At 28.9% G+C, this 27,953-nt stretch overlaps 3 protein-coding genes across 7 annotated transcripts; 2 read left to right on the top strand and 1 right to left on the bottom strand.

Moving 5' to 3' along the window:
* Positions 1-4,342: 4,342 nt before the first annotated feature.
* Positions 4,343-7,239, bottom strand: LOC122515236. Of its 2 annotated transcripts, none has more exons than XM_043632507.1 (7): positions 7,154-7,239; positions 6,749-6,909; positions 6,522-6,678; positions 5,883-6,449; positions 5,519-5,809; positions 5,207-5,415; positions 4,343-4,781 (listed from the first exon to the last, which is right to left on the bottom strand). In XM_043632507.1, exons 1-7 carry the CDS (start codon positions 7,218-7,220, stop codon positions 4,740-4,742), a joined length of 1,494 nt encoding a protein of 497 aa, XP_043488442.1. In that variant the 5' UTR covers positions 7,221-7,239; the 3' UTR covers positions 4,343-4,739. The 2 variants fall into 2 exon arrangements, with proteins under 2 accessions (XP_043488442.1, XP_043488441.1); XM_043632506.1 differs by having other exon boundaries at positions 5,180-5,415.
* A 445-nt stretch (positions 7,240-7,684) lies between these two features.
* On the top strand, positions 7,685-12,657 carry LOC122515235 (transmembrane GTPase Marf). Of its 4 annotated transcripts, none has more exons than XM_043632505.1 (14): positions 7,685-7,779; positions 8,102-8,180; positions 8,994-9,078; positions 9,159-9,285; positions 9,352-9,745; positions 9,818-9,925; positions 10,084-10,104; positions 10,369-10,522; positions 10,608-10,746; positions 10,822-11,135; positions 11,238-11,533; positions 11,602-11,769; positions 11,839-12,035; positions 12,114-12,657. In XM_043632505.1, the coding sequence occupies exons 2-14, from the start codon at positions 8,163-8,165 to the stop codon at positions 12,316-12,318; spliced, it is 2,226 nt and encodes a 741-aa protein (XP_043488440.1). In that variant the 5' UTR covers positions 7,685-7,779; positions 8,102-8,162; the 3' UTR covers positions 12,319-12,657. The 4 variants fall into 4 exon arrangements, with proteins under 4 accessions (XP_043488440.1, XP_043488438.1, XP_043488437.1 ...); XM_043632502.1 differs by having other exon boundaries at positions 7,770-7,779; positions 8,798-9,078; XM_043632503.1 differs by lacking the exon at positions 8,102-8,180 and having other exon boundaries at positions 7,691-7,779; positions 8,798-9,078.
* Positions 12,658-16,366: 3,709 nt separating this feature from the next.
* On the top strand, positions 16,367-27,063 carry LOC122515237 (short-chain dehydrogenase/reductase family 16C member 6-like). Its single transcript, XM_043632508.1, has 7 exons — positions 16,367-17,078; positions 21,148-21,272; positions 22,266-22,376; positions 25,635-25,796; positions 25,929-26,014; positions 26,100-26,216; positions 26,294-27,063. The coding sequence occupies exons 1-7, from the start codon at positions 16,829-16,831 to the stop codon at positions 26,481-26,483; spliced, it is 1,041 nt and encodes a 346-aa protein (XP_043488443.1). The 5' UTR covers positions 16,367-16,828; the 3' UTR covers positions 26,484-27,063.
* The last annotated feature ends 890 nt before the right edge of the window (positions 27,064-27,953 follow it).

Raw genomic sequence — 27,953 nt, forward strand, 5'->3', positions numbered from 1 at the left:
ATTTGATCCCTTTTCTCGCAAGTTCCATTGATCTTCTTTATCTTACGCTCACAACAACCCCCAAACACCTCCACACTCTTGCTCTCGGCAGCATCAAGATTCAGAAAAGAGGAAACATGTGGTTCCAATATGGAAGCATTGTCGCGTTTTTTAATTGAGAACGAACATTTTAGCCCCCTACCCTCCAACTCGCTCAAAAAAAGAAACAATAGCTTTCGAGTATTTAGTTGAAACCGCATTTCTCTTATTCTAATTCGATCAGGCACGATTCTTTCTCGTAGCCGAATTTCAATCGAATGTTAAATAGATTTCAAAAGATCCGAAATTATATCTTGAGGATCTTTGTGGTCACGATCACAAGTTGACCTTCTTCGATCGACGTACAATACGGTTTTAATAAATCGGCCAACTTTAACGCGAAAAAACGAATTACGATAATGGACATTTGATGATGATAATGACGATGACGATGATGATGATGATGATGATGATGATGATGAGATGATGAGGTTGTTTAAATGATATGTTGTAGAATTTTGTCTCCTAATGTTTTTACAAATAATTTCAATGAATTTGGTTGCACACGTTATAAATTATTCGAATGTTGGCTGTGAATCATCGTTACCGAATGGTTCAATAATTGATTGAATTTAGTGCAAAGTTATTATCCGAAGTGCCGATCGGTTTAATATCTATTTCGAATTATTCAGAATTATTATATATTTCTCTTTCTTTTTTTTCTTTCTATTTTTCTTAACATTTATATTTAATCGGTATTAAACTAATTCGCACTTCCAATAAAAGTCTCGGTAGATTTAAAGATACGTTTTCGTTTTATCCACATTATTTGGACAAAGTTAACAAGACAAATAATAATATTACACATTTATCCTAATTTTATCTATCCTTAGATAGCGTTCATTGACCAAACGATTGCCAAAAATATTTCATATTGGCCCGAGTTCGGTCTAGTTCGCTTCTATTACAAGCTACAAAATAAAATCGCCGACTTGTATGTTTTATAGTAAAATTGAAAACGTGTAAATAAAAAAAACGTTCAAGAAAATACGATTATAGTTATGATATATTTTTCAATAGGATATTCTCAACCTTTTGCGATCCGATTTTTTAATAAAAGTCGACAAATTCATTATTGAAGAAATCTATTCGTGAAAATAATCATTAGAAGAACGGATCGTAAATTGTTAACTCACTCTCTCTCTCTCTCTCTATCTCTCTATTTCTCTTTTTCTCTTGACCTAATTTCTTTAATGTTGAATGCTAATATCAATTAATGTAGCTTACATTTCACTTAAGTTACTTTCAATATCCTTTTCTCCTGTATCTTCCTATGTTTGCACGCACCTTGAACATTTGTAATTTAATACCGATCTAATAACGATGCCATATGTATATGTTGTGTTGTCTTTAAAATTTATAGCGTACTCTGTTAATAACTACTATCGGTTGTTTATTATATTCTTTATAATTTACATGAAAAAAAAAGGGGTAACAATACTCTGAAAGTAAGAATTTAAAAGTTTTCGTAATATTTATGTGAGTACGGTCAAATACATGGGTCTCAGTATTTGTTAATATTTTTAATTAATATTTTAAATAAATGATCAGTATTTATACGATAAAAAAAGAATATTCATATATAATTATGCTTGGCTAAGAGAGAAGAAAAATTTAAAAAAATTCATTTCGTGATTTATATATTATAAAATGAATCATAATATCAATTTTTTAACTTATCCATTATAATAATCATTGCCAAATATACTGACCATTTATTTAATAAAATATTAATAAAAAATATTGAAAAAATACTAATCGAATAAATAGAAATATAATGAAATTTGAAATTCCAATCAATTTGAATTAAAACCATTTACTTTACTATATCCCATAAGAAGCAAATAATTATAACACAATCATATAAACATCATGATGGTGAATTTCTCAGCGAAGACTACTATCGAGGCGTGGACTTAAAGGCTCTACGTAAATTAGGATTCAAGAAATAAAGAAGAATATTGAAATGTTGAAAGACGACAAGAGTGGACGTATCTGGGGGATAGTCGCTACGTCGTAAAACCACCGAATTCGCAGTGATATTCTTTGTGTTTCATCTTCTGTATATATAGTACAATAAAAAAGGTTTCATACGTATTAATAACGAATTTAAAAAACGTATGAAAGTTAATCTACATATAATATAATATACTTATGATGTATTCAATTATTACGTTGCTGCATAATTTCTTTCGGATACTTACATCAAAATTTGTCATTATGATAAAAATTCTTTTGTATAATTGACAAGCTGCCTATCGAAAATGGAGACAAGTTGTAGATATTGTAACGGCTAATATATAAATAATTATTAATTAAATACGAACTATTTCTATTTTAAAATTACATTAATTAATTGTTCGTTCTATTTCAAATGGCGATCAAAATTATGCAACAATTTAATATCAACTATCGGACTATTTTTATTCGGTGCCTGCCTTAAGTGTTTTAATTTATAAAAAAATAAATTAATATACTAAGAAGATTCTCAATAATTGATTACGTTTATTCACTTGTTTCTTTCTTTCTTTTCTTTCTCATTTCTTTTTCGATGACTATATATTATAATAATCTATTTAATATATATAATCATAAGTGTATATAAATTAGAATCTATATAGTACATACTACTGTAATATTTATTGAAATATTAATGACTTAACGTTAATCAAAATTTAATTTTTTTAATTGAATCTATCGTAAAAATGATATTCTTATTATTTAATGATAACAAAGGAAAACAAGATAAAAATAATTACAAATACATTCTCAACAAAATTTGAAATATTAGTTAAGAATTTGATCGAATTTCGAGATTAAACGTACTCGTTCGTTTGCTATTTTCACAGCCGTCTATGTGTGAGTTAACGTGCACATATTGCACCATTAAAGTGCGCTTGCATGTGAACCATCGTGTATCAAAGGATCAACAAATATATATAGGTAATATTTTGCATTCGATCTTCGCAATATATACCAAAATTCCATAAACAAGATAACAACGTTTATCTTAAGAATAAATTTGTTCTTTTTTCGGAGAAAATATCGTTGTCATTGTTTTCAAAATTGTTTTATAGATACAATCAATCGAAGAGTGCTTTCATTTTTAATACACACACACACACACACACCACATTCAAAGAAATTTAACACTGAATATTTAAATAATTGATTAATAAATTATGCCTACAAAACTGCTATTTATTCCGATAATAAAATATCAATTGTTTGATTGTGTGTGAGATCTAAGCAGTGTCAAAGTAAAATCAAATGTAATAAATTGCAAGAAATTTTCAATTATAGCAGATTTGTAAACTTTATTCGGATAAGAAAATACAACGTATGCAAGTTAGTTGTATTTATTTATCACAATTAAATATCAATCAAATTTTTTTACAATTATTGTAAAATAGTAGAATAAATAGTAGTAGAATATATATATATCTCTATTCTTCATTGTCATCGTTTCGATTTACTTTTTGTCCTATTCTATGAGAAATCAAAAAGTTTACATTTGATTTTAACTATTGCTCTGTATTTGAAGTTTTCTAAAACTAAGTGATAGAGATATATATATATATATACATTATAAATTAATAGAACATACAGGGTGTACCATCGCATATAGGAAACCCTGTATAAATTAACAGAAATTTAATTTAACAATGATTAGCTTCACTTTACTTAGTCTAAATCAATTTGTAAATATTCAAACTTTTACATATTTCTACATTTCAAGAAATCTGCTTTATAATTTGTAATCTTAAATACAGCGTAAAATATATATATATATATATGATTTTTAAAAGAAATTATTAAAATAGTATAAGAAAATGAATATTTATGTAAATCTCACATTTTTATACCATTTAAATTATATATATATATATAGTGCTAATTTACATAAAAGCAATTTAGATTTTCAGCTATCGCGTAAATGTAATTTTCTAAATATAATTTAATAGATCGCTATATACGATGAAAGAATTAATAGTCTTTCCCACAAATTACTCATGCTACGATTTACTTTTTATCAGACAGATTGTCTTTACGGATTGTCATGAAAACAACAGATAGATAAAATAATAAAAACATATCTAAAATTGATAAAGATTCCACTACTTTCTTAGTATCCTGTGAATTTAAAAAAAAAAAAAGAAAAAAGAAAAATAGAGAAATTTTTGTGCACAAATGAGACTAATACAAAGCTTAATATTAAATTATAATATACAAGTATATTGCCTGGACATAGACTTATTTCTAATTTTATGTAGTTGGAAAAATTATGTGGAATGGCGCATACTTTCTTAATCCATCACATAACGGTGATCACGTATACACTGATCTTCATAAAATATGTCCAATGTGTTTCCATATTAGATGCACATAATTATTCGTGCCGAATCTTGATGTCATGTCTTTGGCTTTTCTCTTTTTTCATATCCACTCCGGAATGATCACAATGGTTACAGCGAATAATGATGTAGTAATTTTAATGCGAAACAGCTTAGTATCTACAAATACTGCTGCATAAGATTTAACAAACCTCATCGTTTCTTGGACTTCTTGGATCATTGTAGAAGTACACTTGCTTTCAACTTTAAAAGTACTCCTTACAAACTTGTAAAGTTTGTATCGACGACATGTCTCTTTTACAAATGTTATGTTTGTAAAGTATTCGAATTTTTAAGCGGTTTATATCCCTAAAAGGAAAAATTAATCAAACTAAATTTGTGTATATTATAAGACCTGCCTTTTTCTTTCTTTTTTTTGTGCTTTTTTTCTTACAATTAAGATTACAAATTTACATATTTACATGCATTGCTAAATAAAATATTACTCTTTCATTAGAAAATTACTATAATAAAGTTATTATAAAATGATTATTTTATGAAATATTTGTATAAACGATTATCATTAAAGATTATTTTCATATACGTGTATATTTTCATTTTGTAATAAAATAATCTCAAATATTTCATAAGATAATCAATTTACGAAATTGTTTATATAATATACTTTTATTGTTAATAGTAGTTGCATTAAATGATGCAATTTATATCTATTGGTAGTTCATGCTGCCATAATAAGGCGCTCGTACACTTAAATGTTTGCTTTCTGGTCTTACAGCATTGTTAAATGAATCCCGCAATCGTTCTGTAAACGTTTTATATTCCATCTCTGGGTTATTCTGGCCAAAATCAAAATCCGCTACTTCAACAGTGAATCTCGCTCTACTTTGGATGTAATACGCCACACCAAAAACTATTAGAACAACAGCAACAAGAGTACAAGAAACAGGAACGACTATTACCGAGAGTTGTGGCTTTGGTGTTACTGAAAAATAATGCAAATAATAAATACATCATTATTTTAATCTTAAATGAAGAAAAAAAATTAATAATGCATTTAAAAAAAAAAAAAGAAAAGATATGCATACCTTTGTAAACAGTTATAGTTTTAGGATAAATTTGTTTACTGACATCATTGTTCAATATAACCAAAATTGTATATTCGGTAGGTTCAAAGAAATAACGAACGATAGAAAAATTACACGATTGCAGGTGATCAGCATATTCGCATGTCTCATTACCGGTTACGTTATATTTTCCTTGATGAAATTCTAAGCATTTATAAAATGGTCCTGAACCATTACAAGTCACATTAAGAGACAACATGTCCCAGGGTTGAATCCAATCAGTACCCTTGATTGTGATATTTGTTATCGGTGCTATAAAGTAATTAAAATAAAAATTAATTCAACTTATAATTGTTACTTTTAAAATATTACTTAGTATACTTGCCTCTAACAAAAATTTGTTTCGTAAAATAACCATATGTTTTATTAGGGTCCGGAGGTATGATAGACGTATTTAGGCAAACGTATGGAAATGAAATATTGCTATGATTTGGCATAGTTGAATTAATCGCAGGTGCATTTGTCATAGATGTTGCTTGGGTTGTATTTATACGTGATACAGTTGTAGGCGATATTGTAGTTGTCGATAGAGCAATACTCGCATTGGCATTTATTAAAGAAGTATTTGAAGTCGTATTTAAAGACGGTACAGTAGTTGCGACTGTAGTTGTGGTGGTTTGGATAGGTTCATACGATGCAATAACTAAAGCTGCGATACCATGAGACACATCAACATTTGTAAAATTATAGACAAAAGTTAGATCGTTAGTTTGTCCGTAATTTTGACAATCGATAAACCAGTAAGTCGATACAGACGTTGCATTTTCTTTTATAAAATTATAATCTCCTTTACGTATATCTACACTGAATTGTGTTTCCAATGAGGATGAAACAAACTCTTCGCTCACTGTCTTATTTGCTTGCGATATCGTTAAGTTGCCATTGAGAAGTGCTATAAGATATAATAAAAGTTAATATAAATTAATATAAATATAAATTTATCTATCAATGTTATAATACTTACATGTAACGTCAAAACTTATACGATTACTGGTTTCATTCTTCCAAAAGACAATAAAAAGTATTTCAACTGTTACTTCGACTTTATACGTTCCTATAGAATATTTCTCTCTGGGGTAACTCAAGTTCCAATACGTGGTAGTATTCCATGTATCCCCTGTCTACAAAATTGTTTTTATAATTTGTAATAAATACAAGTTATTCATTATATATACAAATTAAAATACTAACAACACTTCTATGAGGTATAAGAGCATCATCGGTCCACTTATATCTGAATGGACCAGATGGTCGGGATCCATCTGAATTGTACAAATCTGCTTTGATTGTAATCGTACCATCTAACATAACGGGACCATTGTGCGATAAGACGACATGCATCGAAGAATGAACTGTAAAGTCAAACATAACAAAATAATTAATCAAATATTTTCGTTGCATAAAAGAAATCATAGAAAATATTACAATACTACAATATTAATGTAAAGATAAATGTAGTAAGAAAATATAAAAAAAAATAAACATTAACAACTACAATAACTCAAATTCGATGACAAGTTGAAATCCATTGTTATTTTTGAAATAATTGCATGACATTTAAATAAATAAAAAATAATAATAATAATTAGATTTTACCTAACGAAAAACAATAAATAGTCCAGACGAGAATGCAGCAAGAATATGAAGCTTGCATTCCGCACATAACTACAAAATTGTCACATTTATATAGAATTTATTTTAATCGTCGTCAGACCGTCCTCGTAACACTGTAAGATCACTTATGCGTTTATCACTATATGGTAGCCATTTATAATCTGATGTTTCTTACTGATTGGTTAAATCTTCTCAGAAACACCAATTGCATTGGATGTTTAGCTCACGCAGAAGCACGCATACCTCGATCCTAATACACGCATGCACTTATAATGAATATTAATATGTCCCCTTGTAAAATACTTTAAAATGTGCGTACTTAACTTTACGTCAATTGCACTGTGGTAACAAAACGTGACTTCTAAAATGCATTAACAAACACCAATAAACATACACTTTCTGTTTACGAACTCACTGATTGGTTGATTCGGTGCATCCAAATTTTAGATTTAGATACGAGAACTCCTACACTTTATGCATTGATAAAGGACATTTTTATAATAGTTACGAAATTTATAAATTACATTTAAAATCATATTTCATTCATTTTCTAATTATATATATATATGTATCGTACGAATTTAAATAACGTTTGTTAACATCTATCGGTAAGTTTATTTTATTTCCTATTAATATACACTTAGATGTTTTAAATTGGGTTAGGTTTCTCTTTTCTAACGAAATAACAACGCATTTTTTGCATCAATTGCGCACACTTTGATTATTAATAACTATTGTTATTTATCACACACAAGTTAATATAAAAATAATTATATTTATTTAACAATTCTAATATCTTATTTTTCGATGAAATATGTGTGTATATTTCTAGAAAAATTCCTATCGATTTATAAATATATATTTGATGTAAAATTTAACACGAACTTTTTGGGCAACTTAATATGTTCTAAAATAAAAAAATATTTATAGTGTTTTAGTGTATTTGAAGAATTCATTATAACAAACGATTATTACTACGAGGGATACTTCAATGACCAAAGATAAAAAGGTTTTTATATTATATCTATGATATTGTATTTCATCATCTGTGTTGCATATATCGCTCCATAAAATTCAAGTTTCTTAATACATCTTTAATATGTATACGTGTATATATATGTATATGCAAATTCCATCGTCAATAGATATAAATTTTGTTAAATCATTAATTAATTCATATATTATTTTTTTCTATATTTCATTCTGTTTAGAAAATATGTTCAGTTATATGCCTAAGCTTTTGTAGAATCATTGTACTTAAATTATAGTTCTTTATATTTAAAGCAAAAATTGTACATATGTATATACAGTGTTTCCTCGTAGTAGAACCTTACAATTGCTAACAATTACATGTCGATGTTAGAAAAGAATAAACACATTATAAAACTCTTAGCATTCACTTTTATATTGAAATTACATTTCAACAATATTTGTAGTTTTCACATCATTAATGTATTAGGTGTAGCAATTAATTCGGTACTTTGTTAACAATTATTTACATTAATACGAGAGTTATAAATAATTTAATATCAAAGCACCGAATTTTAATTGCTACATCTAATATTTTCCTTACTTATAGATATTATAGTAGAAAATGTTGACTCATTGCTTCTTTTATGATTTCAGTTGTTCCTGCATGAAGTGCACTGTGTGTCTACAATCTCTTCCCGATAAAATTGCACAATATTTTTTAATTAATTTGCCGTATTGTATAAAGCATAAGACATAAATGGCTGCTTATATCAATCGTACAATATCTATGATTGGGGGAGAAACTCAACTTCGATCTACTGATATTAGAACTGATCATTCTCCTCTACAGATTTTCGTTAAAGCTAAGAAGAAAATAAACGACATATTTATTGAAGTAGATGACTATGTCCAAGAAACGGTTGGATTTATGGAATGTTAGTAATTTATATTCGTACAAAACATATACTATAATGTCTTATATAATATTGATTACGATATATTGTTATTTTTGTAGCATTGCAAAATGATCGAAAGATCGTTAACGCAGAAGAAGTTTCTCGAATCCAAAGTTATATCGATAAAGTTCGTGCGATACGAGATGTCCTTAAAAGAGATCACATGAAAGTTGCATTTTTTGGAAGGTACTTATATTTAATTTGATTAAACCATATCGATTAGAAATAATACTAAATAAGTATAAATTGTAGAACGAGTAATGGAAAAAGTACAGTCATAAATGCAATGTTACGAGATAAGATTCTACCCAGTGGAATAGGACACACAACAAATTGCTTTTTACAAGTTGAAGGAGCTGAAAATGGAGAAGCTTATCTTATTACCGAAGGGTCTACAGAAAAACAACCGGTACAATCGGTTGGACAATTGGGTCACGCTCTCTGTAAAGAAAAATTATGCGAAAGTCATTTAGTTAGAATATTTTGGCCGAAAGAAAAATGTCTTCTATTGAGAGATGATGTAGTCTTCGTTGATAGTCCTGGAGTTGATGTTACACCTAATTTAGATGAATGGATCGATAAACATTGTTTGGATGCAGATGTGTTTGTTTTGGTTGCAAATGCTGAATCCACTTTAATGGTTACCGTAAGTAATAAAAAAATTATTTTTTATATTTTCTTTTAATACATATTAATAACCAATGATTACTTTTTTAAGGAGAAAAATTTTTTCCACAAAGTATCGACTAAGTTATCAAAACCAAATATATTTATTTTAAACAATCGATGGGACGCATCTGCCTCCGAACCAGAATTCTTCGATCAGGTATCTACTTATGTATTTATTGCTAATGGTATTAATATATTATTTATATTTAATTTAATAATTTAGTAGTAGTGAAGTAGTTAGTATATTAATTTACAATCTGAACATATCATATAGCCAGATTTTGGTTCAAGTAATACTCACAATTTATCCCATAGCTGGTCAAAGAACAAAAAGAGGTAAGTTGGCTTATCGTATGAATTTGTTTTAAACAAAACGATGTTATATGTTTATGTTCTTAATGATTCCTTACAGTATTTAATAGTTTTTATCATGGTTGATCATTTATATCATTATTTGCTGTACACAAAAGCACGTAGCATAAGAACGAACACTCACAATTGTAAATAATTTTGTTATCCTTTTATTTCTATTTGAAAAAGTTACAAATGTTTGTAAGATTTAATTTTCCAATTGTTAACATGCACATGTCATTTGCGTAGGTGAGAGCTCAACATCAAGAACGCGCTGTGGACTTTTTATCGAAAGAGTTAAAAGTTTATACTCCCAAAGATGCTGAAGAACGTGTATTTTTTATTTCTGCTAAAGAAACACTTCAAGCTCGTATGCAAGAACAACGTGGTCAACCTGCTCATAGTAAATTAAATTAAAAAAATATAATTATAGATAGACCGTAGATTTATTAGCGTTATATATATTTTATTATATTTTCTTTTTACAGATGGTGCATTAGCAGAAGGTTTTCAAAATCGGTATTTTGAATTCCAAGATTTTGAAAGAAAATTTGAAGAATGTATATCGAAATCCGCTGTTAAAACTAAATTCGAACAACATTCCCAACGCGGTAAACACATAGCAACGTAAGCAATTTATTAAAGTTATGTTTTTATTAAAATTTGTTAATAATGTCATAAAATAATGTCGAATTTTATTAGGGAAATTCGACAAACTTTAGATGAAATTTTGGAAAAAACACAAAAGATGAAAAGTGAACAATTAAATATTAAGAAGGAAGTTCACGATAAATTAAATTTCACCGAACAACAATTAATATTATTGACGCAAGAAATGAAAGATAAAATTCATCATATGGTAGAAGACGTTGAACAGAAAGTATCCAAGGCTTTGAATGAAGAAATTCGTAGATTAGCTGTGCTCGTTGATGAATTTAGTGTTCCATTTCATTCAGAACCACTGGTATTGAACGTATATAAACGTGAATTGCATACACACGTGGAACATGGTTTAGGTAATAAAAAGCTACTACACCTTTTATATATATCTAAATTAAACGATATAAACAATTTAGTAAATATAAAATATTAAATGAAATATTCATTAATTTGTAAAGGTTCCAATTTAAGAGCACGCTTGAGTACAGCTTTAGCATTAAATATGGAAAATTCGCAGCGTGAAATGACCGAAAGAATGGCAGGTTTATTAGCAGATAATAAGAAACAAGTTTCTTTAAATATTTTACCCAGACGAGCACCATTCGAAATCCTTTATAGATTGAATTGCGATAATCTATGCGCTGATTTCCACGAGGATTTAGAATTCAGATTTTCATGGGGTTTAACATCTATTATCAATAGATTTGCCGGAAAAAATAGTCAAAAACTAGCTATCTCTAATTATCCACAAGAGGTATGCATTAAAAGACAGATTTATTTGATTACTTTAAAGCGTTATGATAACTAATAAAATATTTGTAGATTCCACCTTCTATAACGTCGCCAACAGATAGCATTGATTCTATTAAATTTATATCAAATACACCAAACTTTTCGACAAATACAGACGATTGGTCATTAGCTACACGAGTAGCTATAGCTTCGATAACATCACAAGGCACAATGGGTGGTCTCATAATTGCTGGATTTGTAAGCAACAATTGAAGTAATATCGAGCAATAATATATAACATAAATTATCATTTGTTTGTTATTTTAGATGTTGAAAACAATTGGATGGAGACTTATCGCTGTGACTGGTGCAATTTATGGTGCTTTGTATCTTTATGAACGATTAACATGGACTAATAAAGCAAAAGAAACTGAATTTAAACGACAATACGTTGCACATGCTACAAAGAAATTAAGATTGATCGTCGATCTCACATCTGCTAATTGTAGTCATCAAGTACAACAGTAAGTTCGTGATATTTGTAATGCAGATGATATTTCAAGAACAAGAACAAAAAATATATAAATTGTCGTTGACTTTAGGGAACTTTCTGGTACATTTGCACGTCTATGTCAATTAGTGGATGAAACAACAACCGAGATGGATGCCGAGCTCAAAACTATCGCCAATACCATTCGAATTTTAGAAGAATCCTCATCCAAAGCTAAAGTCTTACGAAATAAGGCTAATTATTTAGCCAACGAATTAGATTTATTTGATGTCGCTTATTTAAAATCTCTAAACTGAACACATAGAGATAACGAATTATTTATTTTAACGTTTAGTTCGTCGTAGAAATATTGTGTTACATATTTTTTTAGAATTCATATAGGTATAAACAATTTTTAATGTTGTTCCTAATTTCAAACGATTGCGACTAAAAGTGATGTTCTTTGAAGCGAACAAACACCTATAGAAATAATTCAATTTAAATTATGATGCTTTTTAGATCTTTACAATAACTTATAACAAATAATTCAGATTTTTCTTTAGATACAAATGGAAACGATGAAACGCTTCTTACCTTTATAAATATTTAAAGCGGGTAGCTGTAATATGTTTAAGATTTATTTTATTGTTAGTCTAATTAATTTTCTTTGTACATTTTGCGATGTGCTACGATTATTTTATCTATACAATATTAATATACGTTTACATATATAATTAAATATTGGTGCAAGCGTTATATAATGTTCTATACACATTGTGATTTCATTTAATTAAAAGATCTATTATTTTGTTATAAGTAAAAAAAGTTTAAGAGAGAAAAACCAAACGTATGCAATATATGTATATATATATACATGATACATATAATTAATAAGTTATATATATATATATATACATATATGTATATAACTTATTAATTATATAAGTATATATGTATATATATATATATATCATGAAAAAATGTACTCAGATTTATAATGCGAATAAAGATTTGATTGTTGGATATATATTCTGCTCAGAAATAGATAAACAATTAGTTAAACGAATAAACGAACACAATAATAGAAAATACAATTCTTATTATATTATATTTCGATGCTATATATCGGTCCGTAAAAAAGCCATACCACTTGTCCCACATATACTTGTATTTAAAAAATATGATTTTTATAAAAGTCCAAATAAAATTGCAAATTTCTATTTCTATCACATAATAGACGAGACATTTCACGATGAGTTGGATTGCACAAAGAAAAACCTGCGGTCGTAGCTAAAATGCAACATAAAAGCAAAAGTATACTACTATTACTACTACTCTTAAAGAATAAACGGTGAAACTTCTTACATAGATATATACATATTTCCATACAAAAATATCTGATTCAAGTGTTTGTATTCTTATTAAGATAAGTTTATAAATAGGCACACTTGGAATAACTTCGATCGTTTCCTACCATGACGATGCTTTGTCTTTCTAAGGCTTCACATATGGAGGGTGAATGAATCACTATATATACGATTATATTTATCAGATAACAAAAAATTATACGCATTAGAAATTATTTTATATTAAATTCATATTCTCTCAATTTTCAATGAAACTTAATAATGAACAAATTGTAATCGAATAGAATTTCAGAATTGATTGTAAGATCATTCGATAATAAGTAATTATAGGTGTTAACAAATTTGATTATACGCGTCGCGTCGTCATTTTCAAGTTCGTATGATTGTCGTTTCTATTTTATTAATCTTGAACAAACAAATGATTAATATTTAATCAGAAGTATATATTTATAAATTCGCTTAATTGCATCTCGAATTAATGTTCGAACGTATCTCGGAAATGTATTTTGCATAGATCCGATATCGTCGTGGGGTGAAGGCGAAAACCTTTCGTATAGTATAGTCCACACAGTTGTTCAGTGTTGTCTTCAGTATATCGTCGACCGTCGTAGTGCGGAGAACACGAGTTCCTGTTTCTTACGAAGAATAATTATTTATCGCGTTTATACTAATGCCTAATAGCTTTCGTATATCTCCTTTTTATTTTCCTTTTATTTTCCGAGAAAGTACGGAAGGATAATTAATCTTTTTACGTATGTATTATTATCTAAATGATCTTAATCATTGAAACATTATTTTTTTTACTTTGTTTTTTTTTTTTTTTTCTATTACAAGGCTTAACATAATTCACAAAATTAGCGCAAGAAAATACTTATGCATTGATTTTATGAATGTCTTCTGTTTCTTTTACATATATATATGTGGGATTGGAGAAAATTCATAAGTAAAAGTGTGGATAAATATAAAGGCAAAAAACGTTACAATATGAATGTTAGAGAACGATCATTATTAAATATATACGTTAATATTTCTAGAATAAGTAAAGATGTTTTTCTGGTAGGTAGAGATATGAGAAATGTGTTGTCCTCTGTTGTTGTATGGTATGAAGAAATGAGAGTATAGGTACATGCGTGTGTTTAGCGTGGATGTGGGGGGATACGAGAAGCGGCGATATAAAAAAAGGAATAAGAAAATCGAATAGGAGTTTAGAAGTAAAGAAAATTTAGAGAGATCGAGAGTGAAAGAGTGGGGTTACGAAAAATATTCTACGTATATATGTATGTATCTGATACGTGACCAAAATAATTTTCTATTTGTGTTTCTCAAGATCTTCGCGCTTACGTTCTTTTGTTTTATCATCGAACATTTCAAATTCGAATTTTAAAAAATATATCGTTCGTAATTTGATTTCACAAATATAACAATTTATAACTCGTCGATTATATTATAAATTGATTGTAAAAATATTATTTAAATTCGAAAGTTCGCGTATGCAATATCGTTCGATTATATTTTTTAAAAATTCATTTTATATATACTAGCCAATATGTTTGAACAAGTGATAGCTCGATTTTTTTTTATTACTATCGCAGATTGTTATTTTTCAATGTTAAGTTTTTATCAGAAATGTTATTAATACTCGAGTAGCTAGCTGGTTGGAATAAAGTACAGTGAAAGTCAATCGTTTCTATGGAAAACCAACCGGTATTCCAATGTTCTTTACAAACTGACTGCTCTCGATTTATCTTCAAAAACTTTTATATAATATTTTTCTTATATCCTAAATGTTTATTAAAACAAAAGAATATTATCCTAATAAAAAGTATTAATATTCAAACACGATATTTAGTAATAAGTATTTATTGATACCGACTAAGAAAAAACAAATACCAAAAGAAAATGACGTTTTTAAGATGATCGTACGCGATTAGATGAAAATGATATAAGTTTTTAAATAAATATTATTTTATTATTATCTTGCGTTATCTTATATAATAATTCTTATCTAAAAACACGTGTAATTTGATTATAAATCATCGGGTTATGACGTAGCAATGGAAAATATTTCAATTATTTTATGAGCAAAATTAAACGATAAAGTCTACATTGTCCAAAGTTCTTTATACGTTTGATAAAATAACTTGAAACAGTTAAAATCAGATAAATTAGATATCTTTGATAAATTTGACAGAACAATAAATAATTTTGCTTATAAACTATAGAATATATATAACCATATTAAAAAATAAATAATTTTGATTACGACAAAACGATAAATCATCGTGATCGAAAAGAAAAGTATTCAACAGTAGCATCTATTGAAAATTGAAAGTGATGGTTATATTAGAAAGTGACGAATTAGCGTATCCACGAGAAACAAATCTATTTCGCGATTGCTACGTTTATATTATTGCAAATTGATTATAATAAATGCAACGCTTTTTACATAAGAAATTCTTACCGTTGATCTTTTTTAAACAAAAAATAAAAAGAAAACAAAATGCAAATGTACAGCTCATAGAATTTGTTTTTCCTTACAAACATTTTTACTTATGAATGATTTATTGTATTCTTGTGAAAATGAAAAAAAGATAAATTTTTTGCAAACTTTACCAACTCACGCGCAAATCTTCTCGTTTAACATTTTATTCCATTCATTTTTTTATATCTTCTAAACATTATCTTCTAAAAACATGTGTATCTTTAACACGTCAATGTGTCAAAAACGTCAACTTTTTTGAATGAAATATCGAGCGAAACGTCTTAACGATTTCAATAAATTACCATTACATATAAAATAACATTATAATGAAATTGATAATAACAAATGAAAACTTCGTCAGAAAATTCTTTCTGGAATAATTTCAATAAATTACGAATGACGATAATTATAATATTAGTGACATGAATTAAATTATTTCGATTTTTTGTCCATAATTTTGTTTTCTTATTATTAAATAAAAATCGATAATAACGTTCCGTATTTTTTTGTGTGCAGATCATAAATCTACGAGAAAATAAGAAGCTGCGTCGTGAGAGAGAAGAAAAAAAAGAAGATAAAAAGCAAGTGCGACGATACATCAAATTGGTAGATGCGTTTAATAAACTGATCGTTTTATTCATCGACGTATCTGATTAAGTATAAATACGTGTTTAAAGAGGTTTCGATTACGTTCCGAGGTCTGTCGCGCGTTTTTTGCATGCACAACGAGCTAAGAAATTAAAAAGGATCCTTCAAATATAAGAAAAAAAAGAAAAAAACAATTAGACGACTTTATTTTTTTGTTTTATTTTTTGTTTTGTTTAATTTATCATTTATTTGATTCCTTTGTTTTTTTTGTTAGTATTTAACGTTATATCTATCTCACACGATAATATATGCAAAGTGATCGAATAAAAGAAAAAAGCGTTATAAGAAGAAAAAGAAAAATATTATTACTCTGTAACTGGAAAAAAAATAATGGAAAAAGAAACCGAAAATATGAGTTTCTTTCATTTGATTTACAATACGATCAGTTTTCTCGTGTTCTGCGTGAAGATTATCGTCGAAAGAGTCGTTAGAACATTTATTCCAGTCAAGTATCAAATGAAGGACATTTCGGGCGAGGTTGCACTTGTAACAGGCGGAGGCGGAGGTCTCGGAAGATTACTGGCATTAAGATTAGCTAATCTTGGGGTCATCGTAGTTGTCTGGGATATCAACCAAGAAGGTCAGTCCATTGCATATTTTTTTATTCACCTACTTCGATCTTTCGTTGCACTCTAGCAATGCAAACGCCACTTACCTATTTCTTATCTTTAAATATTTATCTGCTTTACGCGTACTTATTCCCAGTGTAGATTAGAAATAATTCATATTTGTTCGTAAATAGAATGCCCTTTCAAACTCTTATACACACGCAGAAACGTATTCTTAAATTGTTCAACTTATTTTATTTTTTAAGACTAACAATTACCAAGCGTAAAAAGTATGAAACCGGAATTTTTGTTGTACAAATTACACTGTTGTTTGAAAATTTGTTGTTTGAAAACGACATAAAATATTTTACCAATTGTTCTTTACGAAATAATTAAATAACATATTATGTAATAAAGATATATCGTATATACGCATTTCTTCGTTTTATGGCTTATCTTAATCTCGAGAAAAAGTTTCGGAAATGGATGTGCGCTTCTTTGTATAAAATTTGATCATTGTTAGTTTCATCGATATGCGATATTTGTTTCTTAAATAAATAATAAAGAAGGAAAAGAAGACACGTGGACTGAATTACGTAATACCATTGCACTAATAAACAATTGAAATTGAATCCCAAGTATAAGAAAAATGTTCTTTTATTTGATTTCGATATCTATCTAGATTTTCGTGTATCCGGAGATAAAAAAGAATGTGTGTTTCTTCGTCTTTTATGAGCCTTCCAAGGGATAATTTCCTTCTTTGAAAAGGAAAAAGGAGGAAGACAAAGAACGAATGTTCATCGATTCGCTTTTATCATATTTTTATTCTTTTCATTTAGTCGTTTTCTTACATCGATTGCGGACGGATCGAGGTGAACAGTATTCGAGTCATGAAATTCGCGATAGAATTAATACAGAGACGATTTAATGAAAAGTTACAAAAATTACCGTTCGCGTCTCATCGCGCGTACATGACCTCGCTGAAGTATAAAAGACTTATTAAGAAAATGAAATCTATTAAAATGTCTAAAAAAAGAGAAGTATTTGATTATTGGTTTCTGAAACATTATAAAGTAATTCGAAGAGGAAGCGTCGAAAAATTAATATATCCTGATAGGAGAACAGGTATCATTTATTATGTATCGAATGAAGAATTGTGCAAAATATTATACCGCACGCATCGCAGTATTGGTTATGGCAAAAGGAGTTTAAATAAAATGTTTACGGAATTAAAAAAGAAATACATAAATATTAAGAAAGAACAAATAATTTGGTTTTTAGAATGTTGCGACTGTTGCAAGAAGCGGCAGATCGATTCGAGGGAAAATATCATTACGTTGCCGCCGATGTTTGATTGTTTTAATAAGCGATGTCGATTCCATTTGATTGACTTACACATTTATCCACATGGAAGCTATAAATTTATTTTCATTTATCAAGACCTCTCAACGAAATTTATAGTATTACGTGCTTTAACGTCTAATCTTGAGGAAGAAACAGCTTATAATTTATTTAGTATTTTTGCTACGTTTGGTGCACCCTGCATCATAGAATCGAGCCTCGAAAAGGAGTTTTCTAATAATGTAATTAAACGTTTAAAATCTCTTTGGCCGGAACTTAATGTAGTATATAGTAAAGCGAAGTATACTCAAGACGAACAAACTATGGAAGATATCAGTGCGAATATCCAAAAAGATTTATTTTCGCGGATAGTGGCGAAAAAAACTAATAAATGGAACGAGTTTTTACCTTTAATGCAATTTTTACAAAATAAATCCATTGATAAAGTGACCAAGAAAAGCCCATTTGTAAGAATGTTTGGTCGGGAGCCTGAAATGGGGATCCAAAGTCCCGAATTACCAGGACCTATCTTAAATTCGTTGGTCGAAGAGGAGGAACTGGAGACTCTTGTGCAATACACATTTCAGGTTGGAAGTTCAAACGCCAAAGACAACTCTGTATCTAGTACCTCTGTACCTAGAACATCTGTACCCAGAACATCTGTACCCAGAACATCTGTACCTAGTACCTGTGATGTTATTTGCGCGTTGTGCAAAAAAAAATTTAAGTTACCTCCAAAATCATCTTTAACAGACGAATATCTTTGCGAGTATTGCGAAATGGAGGATTGTTTTGTCATAGCGATGAAGAAAAAGAAGGAGGTTGTACCATCCGATAATAACTCTTCTGAATCTGTTATTTGTATTAATTAAGTATTTGCAATTGTTTCATTTTAAGCAAGTTGCGTTTCGTTTATTTTTTTATTAGTTTATGTAAGTTGCGATTCGTGAAATTAACCGTATAACTCGAGTGGCACGTTATTGCTTATTATTTGTAGCCCATTTTCAGAACCCGCCTAGAAAGTGGAAAAACCGGTCTAAATTATCCGACGGTCCAAATTCAAGCAAAATTAATTATTCCTCGTTTGTAAATTTATATATTATTTCCTTGAACTGTGTAATTTTACTTTCTTTCGTATTTTAATAGGTCAACGTAGTCGTTTCAAAACTTTAATCGTTTATTTCACAAATGAACATATATAAAGTATATAAGTATACTATAAAACAAAATTTAATCCAAGTAGTACGTAAGAATTAAAATTATAATACTTAAAAATAGAAACTACGCATTTTTCAAGTATTTAACTGTGTCATCTCTGATAGTATAGTTTTAAAATTAGTTAAAGAAATAAAAGAGAAAAATTTCTTCACACGCAAATTCTTCAGACACAAATTTCTTTCGCAAAGTTCTCGGGGACATTTGTAACTTATACTTTATTAAAAACATCGTTATTTTAAAATTGAAATCTAAATATTGCGATTTCATTTGTATACCATTGATTTTTCATAAATGTATACGTTTTATTTAATATATGTGTTGGAATTGATATATAAAATAGGAGCAAAAATTATTCCTATCCTTAGTTCTTTATCCGATTTCTTTTTCCGAATCCTTGATCGTTGAATAGAGTTCCTTTATGGTTTCTTTATTTTGAAATACTAAGAATTGTAATTATATATTTTTCTAAAACTACATTTTTGTCTCTAAATCAGCATGAACTTTCCAGACAATTTACAATTTATATGAACAATCAATTAAATACCGTATATTAGTTCGCTCATTTTTATAATTATTAAAATTGTAAATTTGCAAAATAAAATAAACACTCGAGATAAAAATGTCAAATAAATTAGAAATTGAATGAATTTGTCGGGGTTGGGTAGTGCTAAAATAATACATATTGTTTACACGCACGCATGCACGAACGTACTAATTGCAAAAAGAAAAATAAGTAATTGATTAGGTCAACGCGAGGTAGGTCAGTGTCCTACTGTCTGCTGCGTTTGTGACGACGACGTTGGGGCATTATAAGTGTTTGAGAATACGATAGTAACATATACATACACGATTCTACCACGAACGAACAGTTTCTCGTTTCAACGAGGAAACTTTTACTTGTATAAGATCATCCTATACTTCAGAAGGAAACTAGATTCTTAAAGAAGTGAAAATTTTCGTACAGGTTTTATCCTACTAACCTGAAGTTTCATTTCATTTGTTTTTCTGTGATAATATAACTTCTCTTATGAAAAAATTGTTTTATTTTTCAAGCATTTCCTTTCTTTTTCTCTTCATATTAAATTAAATAAATCATATGTGTAATAAAGTAACGTATAAGTTTATATTTTTTCAAACTTTCGTCGTGTTAAGCATGAGCGCATAAATGTGTCTTATTTCTGTTATATCCAGTGTTGTTACTTTCTAATTTCTCCCTAATAGAGTTTTCACCTCTCACAAAGACATATCGGATAACAAAAGGTAAAGATAACTAATTAAATTTGTCAAACGAATGTGCGTGGATGTTATTTAATTTTTCTTTTCCTTTTTCCTACTTCTTTTTGAAACCAAACAGAAATACGAATTAGTTAGTTACGGTAGTTTATTTAGGACAATACAACTTTTAATTGGTCATGGATGAGCGATTATATATTTAATCAATTCTAATTAAAATCGTGCGAATCGTAATGAATTTGAATTATTAAACAAAAGGATAATGCTAAAATAAATAATGTAAATATTACATTTTCGATTACTTTTCAGGTATCGAAGAAACAGTGAAATTAGTCCAAGCTGCGGGTGGTACCTGTTACGGTTACGTTTGCGATCTTTGCAATCGCGAGGATATTTATAAGAAAGCAGCACTGCTAAGAGAAAAGGTTGGCAAGGTAAGAGGATATTCAAAATATCGTAAAAAAAAAAGAAATCAAAGAAATTCGTATTTCGAAAGTAGTTATCGATTTGATCTCGAACTTTTGTTTAGAGAGATCGCGTGCCCACTCTCTTTCCGAGTTTTATAGCTTTAACTACGAATGAATACTATGTTCTCGTCTTACCGTCTCAAGTATTTACTTACCTACTCGCCTAGAAAAAGATATGTAGTATAAATTCCATTTTATCCTGGGAAAACATTATGAAAGCCTAAGTTACGCCACATCGCTGTAATATATACAATCATATAGCGTTATTTCGTTTGATCTGACCTGTTTCAACGTGAGTCTTAGAGACAATTATCCTTATTCATTATTCAAATATGCCATCGCTAATAACAAGTATATTTTTTCCTATCTAATTTTCATTGGTATTTTTTTCTACGCTGGAATATAGAAAATTCTAATTGTTTTGATAAAAGCATTCGAATAATTTGATCGTAGAAATTCATGATCTTGCAGCGCGATCAAAATCTTTCCGTTGTCATCGACCTTTCCTGTACCTACTTTCACTTTTATATATTCGATCGGTTAAGGATTCGCAATGGCTTACATAGTCTGTTTATTCAGAGTGATTCAGGAAACCAGTTCTTCTTGAATTACATTGAGTAATCCGGAGAAATTCGCGTTGTATTAACATTTGTTTAAGAAATTTTGATACGAACAAAAGTTCATTATTTAACAAACTTCGAGAAACTTTTTTTATGCGTAACGAGGAATCGTGTAATCTTTCGCAACGAAATATGTGATCGAAGCTCCTTGAAATTTTCCACCGTAAAAATCATAGTAATAAATCGCAGTTACATACTATCACGACTCGTATGATTATCGTTATTCAAAATAATTATATCATAGAATCCATATCCGTTGGTTACGTAAAAATCCTCTTTCTTATTCTTAATCCATTATTTGTCGTTGTTATTTCAATTGTTGTTTATGTTTAATTTGCAGGTATCAATCTTGATCAATAATGCAGGTGTAGTGAACGGTATGAAATTCTGCGAAACACCGGATAATCTTCTAAAACGTACGATAGACGTCAATATCTTGAGTCATTTTTGGGTAAGCTATTTACCTTTTATACTACCTTTTATATTTTTCAAAATGCATTTAATCATTTTTGATTGCGATAGGCAATTAATAACATAAATTTCGTAATTTTTATAACATTTCTTTTTTTGTAAGTTAAAAAAATGACGTTGATAAACCTTCATAAAAAAGCATTGTCAGAAAATAATCGCACAGCTGAAGAAGGGGGGGGGGATTCGACCATGACGTCAGATTTATCCCCATTACAAATCGACAATTACGTTACTCCATGTGACATTTGTTATATCATGCGTTACATCATAGCGTTTTTAACCTAATCCAACCTTTGCAACTTCTTCAATTACTCGTTCCAACTTTCATTCCATTTTTGAAGTGAACCTTGACGTTACATTTCATCAAATAAAAATAAAAAATGAAGGCCCAATTCTTAGCGGATGTTTTCCAACCTGTTTTCGAATATCAACTTTTTGTTGTAGTCAAAAATCGATATTTAAGATCTTTTATATTTAGTTCCATGCGTTGTAAACACGCACCTGCGCGTCCTTGAAATAATTCCTATAAGAGAAACAGGTAAGATCTAAAATCTGGCAATCTCGAGAGAAGCCAGATCATCCATAACTGGTTAATCTTTTTTGAAAAATAAAACTTTTATCCACGGATATTCTTTTTCTACATATCTTTCGATATTTTTTATTTCCGACTATACTCCAGAATTACGAACTAAGAACTCATTTGTCTTACATTTTAGATACACCGATACTCGATAATTCAACGTCATATCTACTATTAAACCACGTTTTGCTGGAATCATTTTACGAGTGCGATCTAATTAAATTTTAAACAACCAGTTAGGATAGAATTAGGTCACTATGCATTATTTAAAAAGAACAACTATAGTTCTCCGTTACCGGGATATAATTCACAAGGACAATCGTCACAAGTGTCTCTCACCAATCAATTATTACTTTTAAAATAGCACCGCTATACACCATTTACCTATCCATTAAACATTGAAACACGAGTCATAAGTTGAGAAACGTTGTATTAGATGACACATAATCAGTATCGATTATAATAGAATAAAAAAAGGAAAAAGAAGCGAGCAAAGAAAATGAGTGGTAATCGTAATATCATTAAACAGTTCGAATCTTTTTCAATATTGAAGTATTCGAATGAGAGTTTTTGTATGTGTCGTTGAATACATTCGTCACATTCTCTCAAGAAGCCTTGTGTAAAGAAATATCGGTGAGAGAATAAACCAAGATGTTCGAGTTTCCTTTACCTAGTTAGTTGTGTTGGTTGGATTCATTGCCGTTGGTCAGATACAGAAAACCGGTCGGATGAGTACAGACACTAGCTCGCGTAGCGCGTTGCCATATTCTCTTGTCTTTTCAAATTACAACACACTTCAACTCTTCTAACAACCCATACTCGTCTAATGTAATTGGACTGTATAATTTCAGCTCTAAAATTCAACTCTAAAACGAGCAAAAAGAACGCGTCATTTCTTTTGTAATTTAACCCACTACTCGGATTATATTTGTGCAATTACGTTTAAATGGGGATGATGCGATGGGGGGGGGGGGGAACCATCATTTGGATTTTTCACAAAATGACTAACTTGCAGAATCATTTCTATAAGAAATATAAATCGTGTTAAATTTATTTTCTTATTCTGCGTTAAAATGGTAATACTTCTGTCTACGGTGATACTTCATTTCTTATACTTCACTACAGGATGCTTCAAAATTAATTCAAATAATTTCAAATTAACCAACCAATTAATTTTTTTTTTTTTTTTTTTAATACCGATGACGAGTATATTCGTTAAATGTAATTGATGATTCTGTTTCATCTATAGTTAATAAATTGTGTTTCAGAAACTAATAGATACCTGTTTCTATAATAATTCGGCATAAAACAAATCTTCTATTGAAAGTAAAAAAATTCTCCGAAGAAAATAATTTAAATATTCAACATATATTAAGTGACACTAAGGTTGTTTTTTAAAAACATCTCGAAGCTTGTTTATGAATTCATTGGAATAATAGCTCCTTAATTATTATGATGATTAGTTCGAGAACCTTTACAATTCTTTTCATCCTTAAGATCTCTTTCACAATTTTTTACCGTTGAAAATTTATGAAATAGATATGCTATATACAAAAACCAGAAAGTAAATATCAATTTTCATAATGTTAATTTTGCTTGATATAAATAAAATGAAATTAATTAACATTTATTATACCCGAAATAAAAAATTTAAATTAAAATCACGTTAAATTCGAAAACATCGACAATGCGAAGTTTATCCCTGATGGTGAGTATAATTTATTATATAAAATCATAACAGACAATAAAAAAATACAAATGCGAGAAACCTGCCTACAATAAATTTCGTTTACACAATCAGCGTCATTTATTTTGAAAATAATAACCGGTTTTAATCGAGTTAATTAGCATCGATGAACAGAAAAATCAGCTATTTTCTATAATAACAAGAAATCAACGACCTTTTTTTTCTTTCTTAACGGTACTAAGCCAAAAATTCGTATGCAAAATAACAAAAAAGAATATATATATACATAAGCATTAAATTTACTTACAAGTTCCTACTAATTTATGTTATCCTATAAATATAAAGTTGCCTCAAAATTTTTGGAAACTCGCTACCATCGAATTTCTTTGAGAATCCGTAACCGACTAAAAAAGACAAAATCAATCGTCGTCTTATTCTTCTCGGGCAAGGAAATAAAAGTAAAATTAATATATGCACAGTTGAATAAATAATATCGTTGAATAAAATATCGAGTAAAAACTTTAGATTATCGTTATTAGAGGCACTTGAGCGGAAAAAATAGAGCGAGACCACGAATATCGAATGGTCTTGTCAAGTTAGGAGATCTTCTAATAAATTTCCTAATTAAATATAAATTGAAAATATTAAAATAAAATGAAAAAAAAAGAAAATATGATTGTTTTGGTGGGCCCTTGATATTTCAATGGGTCATGGTTATTCCGATAAAGATAACTGGAACGAACCACCACTTTCTAATGTCCCTTTCCAATCACGATTTAATCAGCTCGTAGTATTCCCAACACTGTATTCAACTCTCCAATAATATGGTATGGTTGAAATTTATACCCTCGAACTTGATCCATCAAAATGGGATTTTATAATAAAATATAAATACTAGAGATTTTGTAGATGATTTACATTCCTAATAATAGTCCTACATTCGAACGATAATAGAAATTCCTTTTTTGCAGACAGTGAAAGCTTTCCTTCCGGCTATGATGGAAAGTAACAAAGGTCATATTGTTAGTATAGCAAGTATGGCTGGTTTCGCTGGGATTCCTAAATTGGTTGACTACTGTACCTCTAAACACGCTGTTCTTGGATTCGATGAAGGATTGAGAATAGAATTGGAGGTTTGTTCTCTTTTTGTTTGATTTTATTCCATTATTTCTTAGACCGTACGATGAATGTTTTATCAATTAATACAAAAAACCTTCTATTAATATTTTCAAATGAAATGTCATTATGTTCGTTTTGTTTTTTAGTACGAAGGATACGATAACATTAATACAACTGTCATATGTCCGTATTTCCTACGCAGTACCGCCATGTTCGGCAACAGATACTCCGGGTAAGAATCGTGTTCATCATTTTCCAAAAACTTCTTTAAATCAATCAATTTAAATGTATAATAATAACAGCGAATATTATTACAGATCTTTACCAAAGCTCAGTCCAAACGATGTAGCAGAAATAACCGTAATGTCGTTGCGATGCAATCGTAAATTGGTGATGATACCAAATTTCTTTCATTTCGTCGTACCTTTCAAATGGTATTACAACGTTTACTACTTACACGTTCAATTTAGACATTTCAACAACGAAACGATCAAATCTAATTTCATTTCAGGATTTTCCCATGGCCATGCGTTAGTAAACTCTGTCGTACAATGGTCAAAGATATTTTACCTAATTACGAGGCAAACGATAAATCTACGACTAGCAACAAAACAACAGAAATACCTGTCAAGGATCAAAACGATGCTGCGATTCGTCAACAATTGACCAGGCATATTTCCAGTTCGGAAAGAGAACCATAGAAATTTTTCTCCCATAGGGGGAGGGGGAAAGGGAACGGGGCAAATTTTCTTTCTACGTGTTTTATAGAACTTTTATATAATACGTTGTTGTAAAAACAATGCGAAACGGGAAAACAAAGAATTGTATTTTTTACCACACATAGGTAGCTCTTATTAATTATTATTGCTTTATAAATATCATCAACGTATAGCGATAAAAACATGGAACGGAAAGTTTGTTCAAGATACTCGCCACGATTCTTTAAGCTTTGATACTTTCGATGGAATTCACTGTAGAAATAAATAATTGTTATTTATTTGCTGACGTTGATATGAAACTCGATAACGTGTCACAGAAAAAAGAACATAAAAAAAAGATGGTCGCGTTGCAATGCGTAAATTATTGCGTGGAAATGTTTTAACATATTTGCAATCAATTGTTAAACATAATAATGTATTGTTAATTAGTTCATAGTGTTCGATGACAAATAAATCGAATTTTATTTACACGACAGTACTGAAAATTTGAATTTAATGAACAAAATGAAAGTGTCATCATATTCCAATCGTGCGTTCTTGTTACAAGGAAACCCATTAAAATTTAAATATAATTAACTAATTAAAGCGATTTTTGTATATGATACAAGTCAGGGATGTAGATTTATAATAGTGAAGCACAACCCGTCATAAAGACTCCCCCAAAAAAAAATAGTAATCACGATTTATTGATCGAGGCTTGTTTTATCCTCTACCAAAACTCTCGAACAATTTTATATACGAAAATCAAACGCATATGCGATATTTGATAATTAAAAAGGTTGTGCATCACACTGACCGATAGAGCAACGTTAATTGCAAGCAGTAATTTTAATTGGTTTTATCTTATTTCTAAGTTAATTTTTATTCTTAAAATAATAAATAAATTAATTATCAATAAAAATAATAAAGCAATGTTATATCAGATATATCATGAAAATATGCAGATTGAATTAGGATTAATTATTTCAAATATTGTACAAACATATAACATTTTAAGTCATACTTTTATATAAGGTTAACAAAATATATATATATATAAAAAAGGAATAAATGTATAGGAGCATAATTAATTATTACGAATAAAACAATTAATTTTTTCTTTGTACGTAACACAAGGGTATGAAAAAGTCTTGTAACTAAAATACATTCATGCATAATAAAAACGCATATTAGAAGCATGAAAAGATTTCACTTGTATTACATCTCTCTCTCTCTCTCTCTCTCTCACACACACAAACACACACACACACACACACACACATTCCCCTAAGTTTATTTATTCTTGATTTCATATGCAAAAAAATTTAATGTGATTATGTGATATATTGTAATAGGTAACAATTCGATTCAACATTTTGTATATGCTAAACTAATTGATAATTAACATATTCTATTATAAACATATAAAAGAGATAAATTATTCGCTAATTTTACATTAAAAATATTTATTTA

The sequence above is a fragment of the Polistes fuscatus genome, unplaced genomic scaffold (assembly GCF_010416935.1).
Source record: "Polistes fuscatus isolate 324 unplaced genomic scaffold, CU_Pfus_HIC Scaffold17, whole genome shotgun sequence".
Lineage (NCBI taxonomy): Eukaryota > Metazoa > Arthropoda > Insecta > Hymenoptera > Vespidae > Polistes > Polistes fuscatus.

Coding starts and splice junctions, on each gene's coding strand:
- LOC122515237 (XM_043632508.1), top strand. CDS start 16,829: ATGGAAAAAGAAACCGAAAATATGAGTTTCTTTCATTTGATTTACAAT. Junction 17,079..21,147: donor CTGGGATATCAACCAAGAAG/GTCAGTCCATTG, acceptor ATTACTTTTCAG/GTATCGAAGAAACAGTGAAA. Junction 26,217..26,293: donor TTCGTCGTACCTTTCAAATG/GTATTACAACGT, acceptor ATTTCATTTCAG/GATTTTCCCATGGCCATGCG.
- LOC122515236 (XM_043632506.1), bottom strand. CDS start 7,220: ATGTGCGGAATGCAAGCTTCATATTCTTGCTGCATTCTCGTCTGGACT. Junction 6,679..6,748: donor TTATACCTCATAGAAGTGTT/GTTAGTATTTTA, acceptor ACAATTTTGTAG/ACAGGGGATACATGGAATAC. Junction 5,810..5,882: donor GAAACAAATTTTTGTTAGAG/GCAAGTATACTA, acceptor ATTACTTTATAG/CACCGATAACAAATATCACA.
- LOC122515235 (XM_043632503.1), top strand. CDS start 8,901: ATGGCTGCTTATATCAATCGTACAATATCTATGATTGGGGGAGAAACT. Junction 11,136..11,237: donor ACACGTGGAACATGGTTTAG/GTAATAAAAAGC, acceptor TAATTTGTAAAG/GTTCCAATTTAAGAGCACGC. Junction 11,534..11,601: donor TCTCTAATTATCCACAAGAG/GTATGCATTAAA, acceptor AAATATTTGTAG/ATTCCACCTTCTATAACGTC.